This window comes from Embiotoca jacksoni, unplaced genomic scaffold (assembly GCF_022577435.1).
Source record: "Embiotoca jacksoni isolate LCO1_2020_lvr unplaced genomic scaffold, fEmbJac1.0.p SCAF_13, whole genome shotgun sequence".
Classification (NCBI taxonomy): Eukaryota; Metazoa; Chordata; class Actinopteri; family Embiotocidae; genus Embiotoca; species Embiotoca jacksoni.
Window position 1 is genome coordinate 12,227,414 of NW_027185263.1, and position 19,468 is coordinate 12,246,881.

The 19,468-nt window shown below is 40.3% G+C and overlaps 1 protein-coding gene across 4 annotated transcripts in view; it reads left to right on the forward strand.

Annotated features, from left to right (window-relative positions):
• The window catches only part of sptbn2 (spectrin, beta, non-erythrocytic 2), a 50,941-nt gene that overhangs the window by 16,035 nt on the left and 15,438 nt on the right, over window positions 1–19,468 (forward strand). For all 4 annotated transcript variants that reach the window (XM_069146571.1, XM_069146574.1, XM_069146572.1 and 1 more), the window contains exons 3-13: window positions 13,414–13,565; window positions 13,793–13,966; window positions 14,273–14,364; window positions 14,541–14,621; window positions 15,757–15,872; window positions 16,198–16,310; window positions 16,415–16,602; window positions 16,704–16,821; window positions 17,099–17,257; window positions 17,378–17,680; window positions 19,312–19,465. In XM_069146571.1, coding sequence (XP_069002672.1) covers window positions 13,414–13,565; window positions 13,793–13,966; window positions 14,273–14,364; window positions 14,541–14,621; window positions 15,757–15,872; window positions 16,198–16,310; window positions 16,415–16,602; window positions 16,704–16,821; window positions 17,099–17,257; window positions 17,378–17,680; window positions 19,312–19,465 — 1,650 coding nt within the window. The remainder of the gene's footprint in view (window positions 1–13,413; window positions 13,566–13,792; window positions 13,967–14,272; window positions 14,365–14,540; window positions 14,622–15,756; window positions 15,873–16,197; window positions 16,311–16,414; window positions 16,603–16,703; window positions 16,822–17,098; window positions 17,258–17,377; window positions 17,681–19,311; window positions 19,466–19,468) is intronic.

The window sequence follows — 19,468 nt, forward strand, 5'->3', positions numbered from 1 at the left end:
TTCACGCAGTATAATTCTATAATTGTTTTAGGCAGGTAATGACTCACTTCCACCCCAACCACTGCCTAACCATCTGCTAAACAGACACCCAAATTGACATTTTGAAATCTTGTTGAGGCAGGAAAACGCTTGTTGTGTTTCTGAGACTTTCTCAACAACTTCCTTCCTGTGCTAACGCCTTACATCGAGGCAAGCGCAATGTACAGAACAGGGAAGATCAAATGTTGTCTTCGACAGTGATAGAAAGAAGAACAAACCACACGGGGATAAGACCGCATAAATTGATGGGGACTTTTGTGATGCACCTTCTTGGCAGGCCACACCCCGGAGCTCCCTGGAATTAAGGTGGAGTTGGATAATCCACCTCGAGCTACAGTGAGCAAAGGACTCTTAATGGTTTAGTCCACCTCTGCACCTCCTCCCTCCCTTTACCCTTCCACCATGTTCTTCCTTTGTGCTCCTCCCCCAAACACACCTTATGCAAATGGTACCATTTTTCAGACTGCACAGCAGGCTTTGTTTACACAGCTATCCAACCATGGCTGGTTAACTTGCTCTGCTGTGCTCTGCATCAGCAAATGCCTGTTCAGAGTTTGGAGGGAAGGAATACCCAGGGTTTCTTTACCAGAACCACAAGGGAGTGAAACCAGAGGGGTTTTTTTAGTTTTTTTTTTTTTTACTTTGCTCAGAGGCTACAAGCGTGGTGAAATGAATGAAACAAGAGAACATTTTGTTCTTCAGTTTTGTTTGAAATGATTCTTTGAAAAAAGCGTCCACTCTGCTGTGTTTTCATTGGACAAGGTGGGACATACAGTAGATGAAGACAAGAACAGGCGGCAACATTTTTAAGCTCGTGTTGTGCCTTGCCGAGGCGCACCAGGGAATCTAATAGAGGAGGATAAACCAAGGCATTTTGGATATACAAAACATAACTTCTGGACAAGCCTCGAAAAGATTTTGGTTGCAAAGGTTGCTTCTGCTGTGCTATGTAGGAGAATTCTGAAAGGAATATTTAGGCAGATCGAGAAAAAAAGACTATGGAGTGGGAACACAGGGACAGAGAGCCCTGCTTGTCTCCAGCAGCATTTGTTAATCAGGTGCAATACTCTAACATCCTGGAGGGAAGATTTAAACAGCTGCAAGGTAAGAGTTATACAAATCTGTCAATTTGTTTAAAAGGGAAATTCTACGAATAAATAACTTTACATCATACATTAATCCACCAGTTTGTTTATGTTAGTTGAGTGAGCATATTTGAATATATAAAGTAGTTGTCCTGTTTGCTTCACAGTTAAGAGTCTCAGGTTGTTTGGCGTGTGGCTTATGAAAACATTTGTTAATGTGAACAAATTATTGATAAGATAAGCAGTGTTACCTATTAACACATGTCTGTGCATTTATTGAAACGGGAAATATTAAGTAGGATTGGACTATTTGGCTAGGGATAGTCCCATGTGCACGTGGTTTGGGTTGTAAATGATTCCCCAAATAGTTCAGCATTTTTTTGGCATAAGTGATTACCTGTGGGAAGTTGATAAAATCCCTCTCTCTGTTCTGTACTATTTCCGATCTGTATATGGAGAGAACGAGGATAGCAATTGTACACACGCAGTAGGCTTCAGCTCAGATCTAAAGCAGGCAGGCAGTCTGGCACCTGATCACTGGGCCACCTGTCCTTTCTTATCTTATTACAATGCACTGCTCTGTATCTGCCTAAAGCCTGCGAGGTCTGTGAGGTTCGGCGCACAGAAATCACAGTAGTGGATGGTTGTGACATACTGTGGTAACTGGCAAAAAATCTTGAACTTTACCACTTAGTGGTTTTATTTGAAAGTACTCCTGGTACTTCCCAAACCCAATTACCTTCCTAGCAAACATCTGTAAGCACTTTTGTTAAATATTAGTGAACATTATTAAAATAAACTCAACTTTGTGGTGTAACTTTAAACAAATTATTTTCTTGAATTCTTGTATTATCACGTGGCCTGTTCCTTTGATGTTTAGAAGTCTTAGTCGTCACAGGCCACACGGTAAAGTATTTGAAAAAGCTGAGTGTGTACATGCAATAGTGAATGAACACACACACACACACACACACACACACACACACACACACACACACACACACACACACACACACACACCTGCTTGCCATCTGGAATAGAGAGCTGTCTCTGAGTCTACTTGAGGGGCATGCCTACTTTTCCTGCAAGTTTGACGTTTTTACAGTGGACCAACAATATTTCACATTCAGTATTTCGTAATATTTCCTGTGCCACCAGACTAGTCTGCTGAAAGGATGAATTAGTCGTGAGGTGATGTCTGAATAAAAAGAAATGTCTGCATGCTGACGGCACCAGTGCTCTTGACTGGAGATAATAGCCACAGAAAAGATGGAATCTTTTTTTTTTTCCAAAGAAATATATAAGATTAACAGCTTTATGCACCAAAAAGCTCAGGGTACATTCCTACATTTATTTTTCCACTTGTCAGACAAGAAGATCTGGAACTCACTCTAGTGTTCGGGGTCACCGATAAGCCACCAACCATGATTCATTCAAACTTCCCTATAACGAGAATATTGTGAAATTTTCAGGCCAATTCAGACTGGACTGACTAAATCTGTAGTAGGGAAATTGAAATAGGAAACAGATGTATGTAAGATAGATATACCTCTTATGTAGTTTGCTGATCATCTCTGTACATGGATATGTTCTGGATAAAAGTTGCTGTAAATATGCACAGACCAAGATGCGTAAACACATTTTTAGCAACACCCACTTGTATATCCAGTTTGACTACCCTGACTGTCCATTCTTTGTGTCAAACCCTCTTTGTTTTAAATCATGATGTCTGCTGGAATGACAACATAGATGTCTACTCACATTTTGCCACCACTTCACACAAATAGAAGCATTTACAAAATAATCTTGCATAGAAAATGTGCACTGAGTTTGAATTTTGTATGAAATATTTGTCACCTCACAAGCTATTTGTGCCAGAGTTACACCCTTTTTGGACAGAATTTTGACCTCAGCTTTACAATATATATTGCTGTATTGATTTCCATGCGAAGGCTAAAACATCTTAACAGGGAAACTTGAGCAAGAATATTTAAAAAAAAGTATTTCCAGTGGCTTGAAATAGGCAGTTTTTTTCCTTGACTTGTCAAACATGAAAGTGCCCAACACATCTAGCATTTTCTGACTGTTAGGTTATATTTAACTGGTAAACATTAAACAGAGCAATTAGATTAATATGGGACGGGGAGACGGTTTTAATGAAACACCAGTCCCCATGGTTCGTGTCAAAGAAGCAGTCTCTATTTAAAGATGGCAGGAGGGCTGTTGTTTTGTGCCATACTTTGACACTTAAGCATTTTCTTGTTGCCCAAATCATATTGTGCACTGTGTACTATGCATAATATACTGTGCCTTTACGGTGCCTCTTGTGTGTAAAGTACAATAGAGAGGTTTTATTGCCTTTATATTTCAGTTATGGACCTTGGTGCCAAGATAAATACATTGTAAGTTTGGTTTGACATCCCACTCCATAGATAAATACAGCGGTATGTTAGAGTTGTGTTAGGCTACAGGATCTCCGTCCAAAGGGTCACTGTCCAAGATACGAGTCGACTGCTGTGGACTTTAGCTGGACTGTCACTCAGCAGGCATTAGCAGCATGGCGTTATTCAAATACACAGTACTTTGACACAACAATTTTTTTTTATTTTTTTTTATTTTTTTTCCCCTCAAGGCCTTTAAAACAAATATAAAGTGAAAAGATGTCCAAACAAAAGTCTGCAACTTAGACTTTTTTTTTCTTCTTTTTTTTTGTGCACTGAATCGACTGATTTCACACTGTAGTGTCAACTTGTGTACTGTTGGTCCTCTATTTTTTTTTTTTTTTTTTTTTATAAAGTCAAATTTCAAAACAGAAGTGTCCAAAGCAAAATGTTTTTTTTTTACTCTCGGTGTGCGTATCTTACTTTGTCAGAGGCATTTTTGTTCTCATACTTTATTTAAGGATTTGAATTGATACTGAAAGAGATCAATGTTGCATTTTGGTCAAATTTCAAGTCTAGCAGCTCACTATGAATTGAAAATGGTAATTTAATATTTCTAAAACTGTTAGTGAATGCTCTGACTCTAGTGGCCTCCAGCTGTAACTCGGAGTCACATTACCTTGGTGAGGGTTCACCATATGTACACACACACACACACACACACACACACACACACACACACACACACACACACACACACACACACACACACACGAAATGGCTTTTTGTTTGTACAGTTTTGCTAATATTGACAGGTTCCTACTCAGAAAGGTAACAGGAAAGTGCAGTTCTGGAGACTTAACGATATTTGTTGTCTTATTTACATTTTACGCCCCTTTGGTGTGCAGATGTTGTTGCTGAGAGGTGCTTGTTTCTGTCCTCAGCCTCATGAGATTGGCCTTGGCCTGTCCCCTCCTCCCCCATCTTCCCCATTATCAGCTGCAGCTGGCACAAAGAGATGTGACTGAAAGGCATGTTCACTGCCTTCAGAAAGGGACAGAAAGGCCAGTACTGCGAGAGGTTTCTCTCTTACAGTCATTGTAATAACAAACCTGTTAAAGTTAAGCAAGTTTCTATACTTGCAACTTCAAACTATTAAAAGTGTAAGAATAACTCATGCCACATGTGGCAAGGAGGCGGTTTTACCACAGCCCTATTTTCAAAGTCATAAGCAAAGGAGAGGCAGTTCCGCTTTTATCTGGGGGGAAAACGACAAAGCATGTGCATCTGCATGTGGCAGTTTGCACAAATGTTACCTCAGTTCACACATTTTCAGTTTCCTAAACACGTACTAAAAATTTCAACATTGCACTGAATAATTTGACAAACAATGGCAGGTGTACACAGTGCAACACCTTATAACTTTTTAACATCTAATGATTGATTTTTCTTAATTTCTGCCTTCCCAAGACTGTTTGAAGCAAATTCTGTTGTTGTAGATATTTGAACATTCTTTTAAAAGTATGAAAATGGTGAATTTGAAAAAGCAGCGAAGAAAGAACTTGTGTAGGAGCACCTTTGGCCCACAATGGAAACTTATTAACGTGTCACTGTGTCCTTGGTTAGGTGTAGGCAGTTACCAAGGGCAGGAGAAAGATTCGAGTCACTCCACATATTCCCTTGTAGAGTTAATTTCTAGCCTCGTAGCTTTAAGTGCTGTGTACACCATGCATTGCTTTCCCACTGTTGCTGAACCATTACTTACGAACGTCGACATCTCTAAGATGGTTGGTCCTCTTGGTTTCGCGTTGCTCATGTCACCCCACACCTGATTCACAGTTGTTGTCTCAGCTCAAACCAGCCACTGGTGTGAGTAAGAAATGGTAACCACCAACCACAAAGCTTACAAGCTGCTTTTGACTATCTGAGTTTTTTTTTTTTTTTTTTTCACTACTGTACGTGATAAATGGCATGGCATCCCTGTAATGAGCGCCCTGGGTCTACTCTGTAATCTTACACAGAAAATCAGTTCAAGGCCAATGACTGTGGATTCTTGAGCTTCAGGGCGTTTCCAGATTAGGTTGGTTTGTATCAATTGTTATTGTTGTGTATTTTGCCCCACCAGACCACAGTTTTGTGGCCATGTTCTCGTTCTCAACCGCATTTATTTTTGTGTCAAATGTTGCCACCAGTGCAGCAAAGAATGCGGCATGTCTGATCTTCTATTGGTTATACATTTATTAAGAATTACCTAAATATATCAAACGGGCAGTTAAATATCAAACCGAAATGTTCATATATAGATAAATGAATACGTAGGGTAAATACTGTAAGCGTTTATAAACATATACACCCCTATAATAATGTGGTTTACCTTTTAACTTGCATTACACACATCACACTTCATTCACCCTTCATTTATTCTCTTTAAACTTTGACTCATAGAAAATTTTACGTCCAGTTTAAATCCAATAATATTCTGAATTTACAATAAAAAAAAATAAAAAAAAATTTGTAGCGTAACAATCTGCATTTGCAATATAGAATTGTATTTTAGCTGGGGAAAAATATATATACATACAATTACTGCAGAGCTAAAAATAAGGAAAAAAGTCTGACTCCCAGTGATTAGTGTCTTTCTCTATACCCTTTGGCACAATATGATAATCTTGTTTGTGTGGCGAATGTTCAAGAGAAGGTCATTAAAGTGGACAGATTGATGGAGGTAGTTTCCTCATTCTTTTGAAGGAGGGGGTGACCACAGGTACTCATTTCGCAAGCTGAGAGTGGGTGACGGACAAGATGTTCTGAGTTTACAGTCAAGGACATCTCAGCTCAGCTAGAAATGGAAGAAAACAATGGCCAAGGACAAAGGCATGACCTGGGCAGGACATGAAACCAGGTGAAATTGTTTGCAGCACTTAATGACGACCAGCCTGTGCCGAGGCCTGACCTATTGCTTAAAGCCTTTGCTATCTCCTCTGAAATGTAATCACCAGACCATATCTCTGTGTTTGACAGTAAATGGCCCGCCAAATGAAAACTTGCATTGCGCATTTGGTGCTATTGTGAGAAATGCTTACTATGGGAAGTTATTTATGGATGGAGTCACTACTTGCCCGCTGGGCAAAAATGATGCCACAGGGAGTCCAAAGTGCAGAGTCATGCAACACAGTGGAGGGATGCAGAAGACGGTGAGCAATAAGGCAAAGTGGCCTTTAAGAAGGAGAATCTCTATTCCTCCCCAACTAATGCTTACTTTTGTCTCCGTGATGTGAAAACAGACAGGAGGACAACAGTGACGGCATTGTCTTTGTTGAAGGAGCAGTGCTGGCATTTTGTTCTGGGCCGGTGTCTGTTGTGTATACAGCAACATATACCAAAATGTTTCGGCCAGTGAGGTGGACGTTTACAGGAACGTGAAGCTTCAGTAGAATTTGAAGATTGTAAACACTAAAAGTTGCTGTCAAAGTCTTCATCAGTTAGTGATGGCCAGTGATCTTTGGATTTGTTGTTTGGCTGATCAAGTGATAAACTGCCTCCGTTAAGTCGTAGTTTCCATCCAACTTATGTCAGGGTCAGGGATTTTTAACATTTTACCCATTTGTGCAATATGAAGAGGTTAGTGACTGGCCAAGATGACTGTTCAACAATGTCCACATTATGCATGCTGGTAGTTAGAAAACAGATTGGTAATGACAAATGGGCGCAGTCTTTTCTTAAACTAATTTCGCTGTGTACCAGCGGGGCAACTTCCACTCAAACATGATTCTGACATAGGAAATCAAAGTATGTAGTGTTTTTAATGAGCTCTTTAAGTGACATCAGTGTTATGGTAAAGCTTTTTTCACAGTACAGGATTCAAATGTGTTTGCATATTTAAAATATGCACCCACCAAAACAACATATTTGTTTTTTTCCAATGACAGTCATTTGATGACGTTATTGTTTTTTTTTTTTTACATTTGCTGGTGATCAGACTATCTCTTCTGAGATTGTCAGCTCAGAGAGCAGCAGACTTTACAGGCAATAAATGAAACATGAAATATAAACAAGAAATGGTAAATCATTGGGAAATGGGAAATTGTTTCTCTGATCAGTATCAAATGTCCAGGTACCCACAAAGGATCAGCTAAACATTAAACGACCTCAGTACAATCAGTGCAGCTGATAATCACTTAATCTCTGTCCTAGACTGCACGTACGTTGTTCTGAAGACCAGATATGATATGGTTTTCTTCTGCTCACTAAGTCAATGTTGGTTCAATCTGTCTCCATGTGATCACCAAACATGATCCCAGCCACTATGAGCCACACAGACAGGATTAAGCCTGGCGGCATATTTGCTCAGATTACCTGCAGATACTCATCATCGTCAACAGTGCCCGAGTTTGTTTGAATGCGAAAAAGGAAAGCAGCAGTGCGCTAAACCCCAGTACCTTCAATTGTAAAGAGGGCACTGGCTGAGACAGGCCCTCGGTCTACTTCCTCACTCTGACATATACTTAAAGCTTACAATCAAACACGAACATGTTCAAAGTGACTGGACAAGCCCAAATATGCTGTCGAAACATCTAGTGATGCCTCTAACTACTAGTTTTGATCTGTCATTAGTAGCCGAAACAATGGAGAAAAACATGCCATTGAAAATTTGAATCACTTGTGTCTCTGTAGCTCAAACACACACAGGTCTAAGGAGAGATAGAGTTCGAGGATAGGAGAGGGGTTTCAAAACGGATTTAAATGTTCATATCTGTGAAACTCGAATAAGAATAAATGTAAATCTTGTCCCAGAGGGTTTTTAATGCAATTTAGTGGTTAGGAGTACTTGTGTTTCTACACGTTTCAATTGTTGAAAAAAAAATATTTCAGTAGATTGAATCCTTATTAGACAATGGGGTACACTTGTTAGGATTCATATTAATACCAGAGCAGCCATTTTCTGTTTTGTGCTGGATTACAGGCATGTATACATCAATACATTAAACATAATATTATCACCTTCTGTAGCCCCTGATGTTGGCACAGTGAACTTTAGTGAGAGCCATCACTTTGAATTATGCATGTTTGAAGGCTGGTGTAGAATGTCATTTTAGTAATATTTGTTTGTCAAATGAAGCTAAGATTATGCAGGATTTAGCAAGACTACCTGTAATTAGTACGGTTGGTTTCTGTAGTCCAGATTTCCCCGTTCATCTCTCTTGTCGTCTATTGTGTAGAAATGTTGGTAGGCTCTGCAGGTATTATGCATGATTTTAGAAATCTGACCTTATAGAGGAGGCATAGCTGCTGTTTCATTTGTATTGTCACACCTTCAATTATCAGTGTATGCTCTGTTAAAAAATACACTCTCTCACTTCCTGTTGTTGAGGCGGTGCGTTCTTACAAGTTAAATTATAGCTACTCACCATTTATATCTACATTAAACTTTATATATCTTCCTATGCACGAACCAGACGATCCACAAGTGTCGCATTGTCAGACGAAACAGCTGCAGCAGTCTTGCCCTTATTTGCTGCAGCCGGACCTGATGACAAGTTTGTGTTTGCTTGCTATAAATGAGCAAACACGTCAGGGACTGATGTCCGTGTTTGTCTGTCCTGTGTTCTTGTGCAGTAGCCTTGTTATTAGGACTGCAGCACCAGCACGGGAGCAGCATTTCTTCTTTAGGACCCCTGCCGACCGCCTCCTCCTTAATGCTGGGTGCTGTCACAACATGACCAAGCCGCAGGAGGAATGTGGGCTTGTCCACGGTACTCCATGTACCGCAGCAACCCACCTTTTCTGGCTCATTGAACAGCTTCAAATCAATTTGTGGTCTTTTTAATGATTTAATAATCTGTCAGTACACATGAGTAAGATGGGAAGACCCACAAATCAGGTCTGGTGAGCGTCTGTTCTTGGAGGGAAGAATGACAAGAAACTTGAACCACAGCCCAAAACCGCCAATTTGTTGTAAAGCTAAAGTAGAGCTGTTTAACTGAGTGGCTGTTTAATTGTAACAGTATAACATTCCTTGTTTGTCTTGATATCTTTGAGTTTAGATAAACCAGGAGAAAACACATTTATCCAGGAGACAAGAGCTGTTAGCCGGGATAGCAGGGAACGCCTGTTTTTGACTTTGTAGTTGTGCCTGTAGGCCATGACTCTAGTCAGCCCCGGCAGCTGCTTGGAGTTCATATTTCTTTCTGAAGCCACCTATTTTTTTGCCTTCAACTGTTAAACTTCTCAAATGAAAATTTCAATTATACAGTCGCTTCAGAAAGTATTCAAACTCCATCACTTTTGGCACAATTACTTTTATTTCAGTCAACAGGCAGTAACATGAAAGATAAAAGTGAAAACATGTTCAAAATATTGTACAAAATAAAAAAAAAATAAAAAAAAACTGAAATCTCTCTTTCGGAAGTATTCATTTCCTGAATTTAATATTTTGTAGAAGTTTCTTTGGCAGCTGTTACAGCTTTGAGTCTTCTTGGAGAAAGTCTCCACAGGCTTAGCAAACCTGGATTTGGGGCGTTTATCCCATTCTTCCTGGCAGATCCTGTCAAGCTCTGTCATATCGGATGGGAAGCGTCCGTGAACTATTATCTTCAGTTGTCTCCACAGAACTTATATTAAGTCTAAGTCTGGGCTTCAGCTGACATTCAGACGCTTGTCCTCAATCCCCGGTCTCTGCTCTCTGCACTCTTGAGAGGGTTTTCTTCAAGGATCCAGTCTTTAACTCATGAGTGGCTTCGGTCTAGCTACTCTACCATAATGGTCTGATTGGAAGAGTCCTGGTGGTTTCAAATGTATTTCATTTCACAATGTTTGATTCGGCCGTGCTCCTGGAAACGGGGAATGCTTTAGAAGTGATTTTGTAGCTCAGCCTTGCTCCGTGCCTTGCCATCGTTTTAATGTGGACATTTACCGACAGTTCCTTGAACTTCATGACTTGGATTTTGTCCTAACGTGCAGTGTGAATTGTGGGACGTTACGGTAATGGGAAAGCTCCAACCTGTGTTCTGAGCTTCGTGTTGGCAAATACACTTAAACATCTGTCAAACTGGGAATATTCCACTCGAAAGTAGGAGGTTTTTGAGAGCTCAGAGAAGTAGGTTTGATGTCACTTGACATGGCAATATTAGTTATGAAAGAATTAAATATACTTGTTTCGTAAATAGTACGACTTGGTTAGCCTACCCTTCATAGTTTGCTAGCTGTGTTCCCATTCGGGGTGTTCTTAAATGGGAACTTTCCCAATTCCCACCTGCCTGAACGCACAATTATATACGCTCGTGTTCCTTTCTTAATGTTATCCAAATACTTTAAATGCCGCAGTCATACTCCAGTCAGGTTCTAGTCTTATCACAAGGATTATTAAAGCAAACAGGATGCATCTGATCAAAATTTGGAGTAATGAATGAATACTTTTGAAAACATTTCTAATATCATGTTTTCACTTGGTTATTATGGGTTATTGTCAGTAGATTGGAAAAAAAAGCCAATTTTATTCATCTAAAACTACCTTTATATTGCAATGCAAATGTGAAGAGATTGGAATACTCTCTGAAGCGATTGTAGATCTCTGTATATTTCTCCAAATCTCCAGATTCAACAGAGATGAAGAAATATTTTTGTAACCAAAAATATTCTAACACGGGCCACTTTACTTTGGCAGATGGTGCTCTTAAGAGAAAAGCAAATGACGGAAGGTTGATCCACAGTCCTCTGGCATTTTATCACTTAGCTAGGCTTACAACAAACACTTCTTCGTGATGGTATTTGGCAGAGTGACATTCCCTGATGTTTTCATCTCAAAGCTCAGATGGCCATAAAGGACACTGAAATGTGAGTCCCAACAAGGAAAACATGAGATGGGACAGGTGTGGCCTTCTGGAGTTGGCAGAAATTTGTATTAGACCAGTCTGATGCGCATAGTATAACGTATGCAGCCTTAAGAGCATGTTGGTGGTGCATTAACAAACAGTACGGAAGCCTGCTCATTAAGATAGAGGGTGAAACAAAAGTCCTGAGGGTAGTTAAGAAGGGAATTAATAATAAGTTACAGAAGTCACACCTGTAGAGGACTCTGTCATATTTTATTCAGGTTAAAAACAGCTGTGATGCACTTAAACTTTAGTTTAGGGAAAATTTGTAGTTTATTAGTTTCAATTTGCTTTATAAGTACATCAGAAGAAACTGCCTGTCTTACTGTATTATATATTTTCCCAAAGGAGACCTGTCTCACGTATTGATACAGAGGAAGAACCTTCAGCTTGCAACAGGTCAACAGCTATATGTTCCGTGATGTTACGAGAGGCGCGTGTGAGATTTCAAAATCTTTTCCTTTTTTAGCTGACGGTTGGTAGAGGTTGATTACACAACATGCTGTCTTTGGTCACCTCAGTTTGCTCACTAGTTTTGGAGTGGCTTAGTATTCATTTATTAATCAAAGTTGTAACAACTCAACTCTGTCATAACTTAGTAATACTTTAGTTTTATGATGCAATTTCAATCACTGTGTACAAAGAAATCGTTTTCGGGCATCTTTTTGTTTCTTTTTCTTTTATTTTACAGAAACTTCCATGAATGTACTAAACTCTTTTAATATAACTATTTTAACCTTGTTGACCTTCATAGTCTCCCACTGTTTCATGAACTGACTAGATATTTAGATTTGGCCTTTGAAAAATGAACATGTCTATGTGTAAAAATACAAATTAATTTAGTGCAACAAAATAAGGAATACATTCTTTCAAACAAACTGAGCTGCCTCAGCTTTTACATTAGCAGAAACAATGCCTTCGATAAGCTTTAAATGCTTGTTTTGGACTGCTGTATTATAAATAATTTCTTGTTTCCACTGAATAGGGAGGGAGACCAAAAAGGACAGTGGACAGATGCTTGTCAAATTAGTGTTCAGGTTGCTGGACTTCTTGACCCCTTAAAACTACTTTCTGACGCGTTGGTTACATTTCTATCTTTCCTTTGGACTTGTCGCAACATCTGAACTACATATTAAGATTTATTTTTATCGAGGGTGTTATGTAAGGTGTGCACCTATTATATGGACATACACAGCTGCACTCAACATGTGGCTAATAGTGGTTTGGGTTTTTTGATGATGGATATCAAAATATGAAGTCTTTGCTATTTTTATTGTTTGAAAAGATTCATTTATGTCCGCCAGTATTATATTTCATTTCATTTCATGCTGCTGCAAGTATTCCTATATTTGATTCTTATTAGTACAGAGCTGGTCATCTGATCTATTTTATGTCTGCTACGTGGGCTTTTTTTTCGGTGCAGTGCAGTCAGTACAGGGCAAGAATCGTGTTTTCAAAAGGAACGGCGACCTTGTGTCCTAGAAATGAGGTCACCTTGTTAGGTGGTGGAGCAGGATTAGCTTCTTACTCCCCCGGTCCATATGTCTGAGCTGCTGTTACAGCTTAATTTATTGTGATTCTTTTTTTAGTCCTGCTCATATAAAGTAACAAAGAAAAAGCACTAACTATTGTCAATGCCTTTGTGTGAAATTTTGCATTGTCACTCTTTCTCTTACCTCATTAGAGTAATTAGCAATGCACACAGTCATCAGTAAACTTTGGTCTGAAGAGTGAAAACCTCTCACTAAGCTGTCAATAGAATGATCCTGAAGACTTAATGGCATAGCTTATCTGTGAAATGAACTACAGAGTACCACGGCTCAAGTCCTTATGATTTACTGTCACCTGTCTGCACTCAGAAGTGATCATATTATAGACTGCATCGGTATTTGTTCAGAGCAAAATTGATTCCCTGTAAGTAGTAATCTCCACACAGTAATGATATTGAAGCAAGTGTCACCTCAGTCAGCTGAGTCACTTGTGATTTTGGTTGTGTAATGCGACTTCAACCCCCCTTCTCTTCATTGTCATTTGCAGATGAGCGTGAAGCAGTGCAGAAGAAGACCTTTACCAAATGGGTAAACTCTCACTTGGGCCGAGTGACCTGTCGCATCGGTGACTTGTACACTGACCTGCGGGACGGCCGCATGCTAATCCGCCTACTGGAAGTGCTCTCAGGAGAACAGCTGGTCAGTATCTCAGAGAAACCACCCTTCTCTGTCCCAAGCCTGACCCAGGCCCTCTGCATGACCCTGACCGGGCTCAGCACAAGTCAGGAGGAAGGAGAAGTCATGTGCTTCATGTCTTGTTTTTCTCTTAAAGTCCTGCCACCCCTTCTCCTCTTCACGTGTTTAGTAATTACTTTGTTCAACAATGTCAACCTAAGTCTTCCTTCGTTTTCCTGTGCTCCCCGTAGCCCAAACCCACAAAGGGCCGCATGCGTATCCACTGCCTGGAGAATGTTGATAAAGCACTGCAGTTTCTCAAGGAGCAAAAAGTCCATCTAGAAAACATGGGCTCACATGATATTGTGGATGGGAATCACCGTCTCACCCTCGGTCTCATCTGGACCATCATCCTTCGCTTCCAGGTAAAAAATAAAGTGATTGTGGGGATCTCATCCTTCCACCATCAGGTCTCTGCATGCAGCTCGGGCAAACTTACAAAATGGGGTTAATAGAGGTTAATGCAGCTGCAGTTTGATTTACAAGGTAATTCTTCATGCTGTTATTTTAGTAATGAACTGACTGCCATTTCTTTTTCACCCCTCCTGAAATTTGGTATGGTGTAGTAACAGATACTTGATTACAATAATAATATTGCGACATCTGATAATCTAGTAAATCTGTAAAATTATGTGGACACAGTTTTAATTGAATGAATGCTCTGCTGACAGATCCAGGACATCAGTGTGGAGACAGAGGACAACAAGGAGAAGAAATCAGCGAAAGACGCCCTGCTGCTTTGGTGCCAAATGAAAACTGCTGGGTAAGAAAGGAGCAGTAGAAGAGAGCTGGAGGGAGAGTTTCAAAACAGAATATCAATACTGACAATATGTTCAGTATACATTTGACAGTTTATGCTAGTCATGTTTTTACTGGAGGGTTATTGATTAATCATTGTGTTGAGCTAATGATTAATGACCTCTAATCTGGTCTCTGCAGATACCCCAATGTCAACATCCACAACTTCACAACCAGCTGGAGAGATGGTATGGCGTTCAATGCCATCGTGCACAAACACAGGTCAGTGACTTCCCCTGCACTTGATGTCACCTACTGCATTAAAACTGTCCCCTCTTGTCCTTATCGGATAACATTGATGAGGGTTTAAATCGTTTTAGGTCATCCTGCAACTGAAAAATGTGTCCAGTATTTTCTGTTTATCTTCCTTTGGCTGATGACGAGCACCTGTCGCAGCACCGTTACCCTCCTCTGGAGTGTTTCTTTCCCCTTTTCTATTTAGGTCTCCTGCTGCTCCTCCCATTCTTCAGTCTGCAGTATGGCTAAAAGGATGAACATAAAATAGGGAGTAAGATGACCTAGATCACAGAAATAATAACCCACTTATTTTCTATGAAGAGCAATGCTCGGTAACTCAGCTGCACACCCTGCTGGTAACACAGCCATCAGTAGCTGAAGTTCAATTTCAGCTGTAAATTCAAAGTCAAAGATGTAGCTCGAGCTCCTCTCTCAGACAGAGCAGAGAGTATTGTTCATTACTGCACACAATGAAGGTGATACTTGATACATGAATGCCAACATTGCTTTCTCAGGAGTTACTGAGCCCTGGGATACTTATGTAAACCATGACGCTACCATTTACATTATCAGGCAATTAAAAATATGCAAAGAGGTTTTTTTTTCTCTTTTTCTTCCCATTATATCTGCAATGTATTGTTGTGATTTGTGAGTTAAAACTATGCTTTGGAGTAAAGGATTTTATTACCATTGTATAGTTCAATACGCTGAAGCTCAATAGGAAAATAGCTTGTTTTTTCTCATATTTTGTAAATGCCAAGTTGTGCTCATTTAAAGTTGTAATAGTATGTAGACCCCCAAACCGATTTTATACTCCTCCAGTATCCAAGTAAGCTCAACATGAAAACATGGCTCAGCCAAGAATAAGCAATAACTGGCAGGAGCAGCTTGCTTAATCCACAGATGAAAAGCCTGTTTGCATGCAGATGACTTTACCTAATTCCAATGGAATATTTTATCCACCCTGCTCTGTAAACAGAGTGGTCTGCAATCATTTGTTTTCTCTATAACGCAACACAATGCTGTATGTCAGTCTGAATGATGCTGCCATTTTCTCATACCCTGCTCTATTCTGCAATCTTCTCCTACTAAAGTCACAATTGTTCCCCATCCTCTGCAGACCTGACCTGATGGAGTTTGATAACTTGAAGAGATCCAATGCTCACTACAATCTCCAGAATGCTTTCAATGTGGCTGAGAAGGAACTGGGGCTCACAAAGCTGCTGGACCCAGAGGGTGAGTGGGCAAAGCCTCCGCAAAAACACAGAGTACTCCAGTAAGTTACATCGAGGGCCTGATGCTGTCCACTAAGGCATTAAGCCGCTGCCCGAAACAGATTGAACGGAGTTAGGCTATAGAGGATTACTGCAATTAATTATAGCTTAGACGACACTACATCACGTCAACTACACTGACATCTCAAAAAGCACGTTCAAGGATGGAAACCGTTTAACACTTCTCATTCAGATTCTTTCTAATTTGGTTATTTTTAGTATTTGCCCACTTAGAAATGGGGAAGAGCGCAGGTGCAGATGTTTCATGCTCTTTTTTTTTCTTCCAGATGTTAATGTAGATCAGCCTGATGAAAAGTCCATCATTACCTATGTGGCGACCTACTACCATTACTTCTCCAAGATGAAAGCCCTGGCAGTGGAGGGCAAACGAATTGGCAAGGTTAGCTGTGTATAAATATACAGTACATGTGTTTGTATATTTTAAGTGTACATTGAGTGTTCGTCCCTCCATTGGCTTGGTTCATCAATATCTCTCTGCTGCAGGTGCTCGACTACGCTATTGAGGCTGACCAGCTTATAGAGAAGTACGAAACCCTGGCTTCAGAGCTGCTGCAATGGATAGAGCAGACCATAGTGACGCTCAACGATCGGCAGCTAGCTAACTCACTGAACGCTGTGCAGAACCAGCTCCAGGCTTTCAACTCCTACAGGACTGTGGAGAAACCCCCCAAGTGAGTACCAGCTGAGTCAGCCCATGAAAGAGTCCATGATTGTTATCCAAAATGTGATACCAAGCAGTATGTTAAACAGCAGTGCTGTCTTGTCTCCACAGATTTACAGAGAAAGGAAACTTGGAAGTTCTTCTTTTTACCATCCAAAGCAAGATGAGAGCAAACAACCAGAAAGTCTACATGCCAAGAGAGGGCAAACTCATCTCTGACATCAATAAGGTATGACGACTTCTTCTAGTGGGGGCTGCAAATACAGCCTTCCATCTATAAATGTGACGACAACATTACATGAAGTGTAGTCAGTATGTTAAAAAGGCAACTAGTTGTATGCTTCTGGGAAATGTTCATGTTCACTTTAAGGTTTTGTCAGACCACACGAGTGTCATCTACGACTAATTAAATGTAGTTTTATGAAATTGGCAAGATCGTGTATACGATAATAGTAACCTAAATGCTGGATGATACAGGCCTTCCTATGTTTTCATTTTTGTGGCAGGCATGGGAACGATTGGAAAAGGCCGAACATGAGCGAGAGCTGGCACTGAGAAACGAGCTGATTCGCCAGGAGAAGCTGGAAATGCTAGCTGCCCGTTTTGACCGGAAAGCAGCCATGAGAGAGACATGGCTGAGTGAAAACCAGCGGCTGGTGTCTCAGGTAGATAGAAGAAAATCATATTTAATGAATTCTAAACACGTGTGTGTGTGTGTGTGTGTGGCTCCAGATGCATTTGAAACCCAATGAATAGACTCACAATCATTGGCGTTTTCCTCTTAGGATAATTTTGGAACTGACTTGGGCGCAGTGGAAGCTGCCACCCGTAAACATGAGGCCATTGAGACAGACATCGGGGCATATTGGGAGCGTGTGGCTGCTGTAGAGGCGGTCTCCAAAGAGCTGGACGCAGAGGGATACCATGATGTACGGCGTGTACTCGCGCGAAGGGATAATGTGCTTCGACTCTGGGAATACCTAAAAGAGCTCCTGGCTGCACGCAGAGAGCGTCTGAATGCCCATCGTGACCTACAGAGACTGTTCCAGGAGATGCGCTACATCATGGACTGGATGGCAGATGAGAAGGTAAAAAGTGACCCAAACACGTGCTTACACAACTTAACTTATGTTGAACTACTGCTATTATACCTCCATTCTGTTGGTTTAGTTTTCAATTAACAAAAAGGAATTTGATAATCCTCTCAATTAAGATAGTAGTTGTTCACATATGTCCCTGGCAGCTTTAGTGTCGGCATTTAACAGCACTAATTAGCTTCTTACAGGTCTAGCCTTATCTTTGTTTCCAGTCGATGCTGGCTTTATTAAGGTCGACTGAGGTAGGCTCCAGTCATTGTGTTGTTCGTAGATGGTTAAATCTGGTGATGCCAAATTTTCCTGGATGCTGTGATCCTGATTTATTTGTATCCTTCCAGGCTGAAAATGCTGGTATTGCCACAGGCACAGCATTTTACAGTCTGCAGCATAATTCACTATACTGAATTTACACTACTTTATTAATACACAGACTTCCTGAATGGGAATCTAACTTCCTAGACTGGTGATTGAAATGGGAATTAATTGTCATTTTTGCAGATATTTCCTTTTCACTCAAGTTATATTGTTGGAAGGAATTTGAGGATAGATTAATGAAATTTCCTTATAATTTTGTGGGAAGCTGCTGCACCTGTTCCTTTATGATCCATATGCAAGAAGAATATTTTTGATGTGGTTCTCCCCTGAAACCAATTTATTGTTGCAATGCCTTTGTGAAATCAAATTGCCTCAGTTATTCCACCTTTTTTTTGTGTGTGCAAAAGATCATCATGATGCCCTGGCAACATAGTAAATTATACTTTGTCATGTGCGGTCAATATGACTCCACTGGCAGCAGTGTCATCACTTATGACAAAACACTTTGTGCGTAGGTGTTAAGGATGTAGTGAGTGATGGAGACCAGAGATGGAGACAGTATAAAAACTCAGTGACCCGAGGGTGGGACGGCTGTAGTACCCTCTGCACTTCTACTTGTCATAGCTGTTGCTATTGGCGATGTCTTGGTGTGGAATCTCCCACAGCTGTGCATCAGTCTGACAATTGTGCATCTGTTTTATAAGCAGCACATTTACCTGCCTCAGATTAAATATCATGACTGTGCAGTATTAATCTGAGGATTTGTCCTTTTAAACTTTGACCCTTCCCCTAGTTAACATTGAATGTTTTCTTTACATTTCTCTCATATTTGAGAAAGACTACAGAGGTGCTTCATTTGATAGGGAACTGCTTGCGAGGAGGTGAACTATATACATTTGTTTGTCCAGGTTGAGGTTAATCAATTTCTCTTCTACTTTTCAGTGGTAGCTGGAAGCAGGCTGTTAATGTTAGCAATTTAATCACGCATTCCCACATAATTATAATGCTTGTAAACTGCTCATCAGCAGAAGGCCAGGATGGCTCAGATTAAAGATATTTTTCTGACGTCATATGACTCTAGCTCTCCTTTGGTTTAGGTTGATGGTCTGCAGCTACATCTTGTTAAAATTCTGGTGTAACTCATTATTATTGGTTTTTCATCATTTAAATGTCACCAACTGCAAACTGCAGCTCGAAGTATTTGCAAACAGAGTTTAGATGTTTGTTTTTTTAAAAAAATATATATATTGTTAAGATTTTAAAAAATAACAATGATTCTACTCGACTGTGCTTTCTGTCTTTTTCAGGGTCGTCTGCAGTCTCAGGACAGTGGTAAACATTTGCACGATGTGTTAGACCTACTGCAAAAACACAATCTGGTAGAGGCTGACATTTCAGGTCAGGCAGAGAGGATCAAGGGAGTGCAGGGAGCTGCGAATCGTTTCACTTCCTACGAGCAGGGTA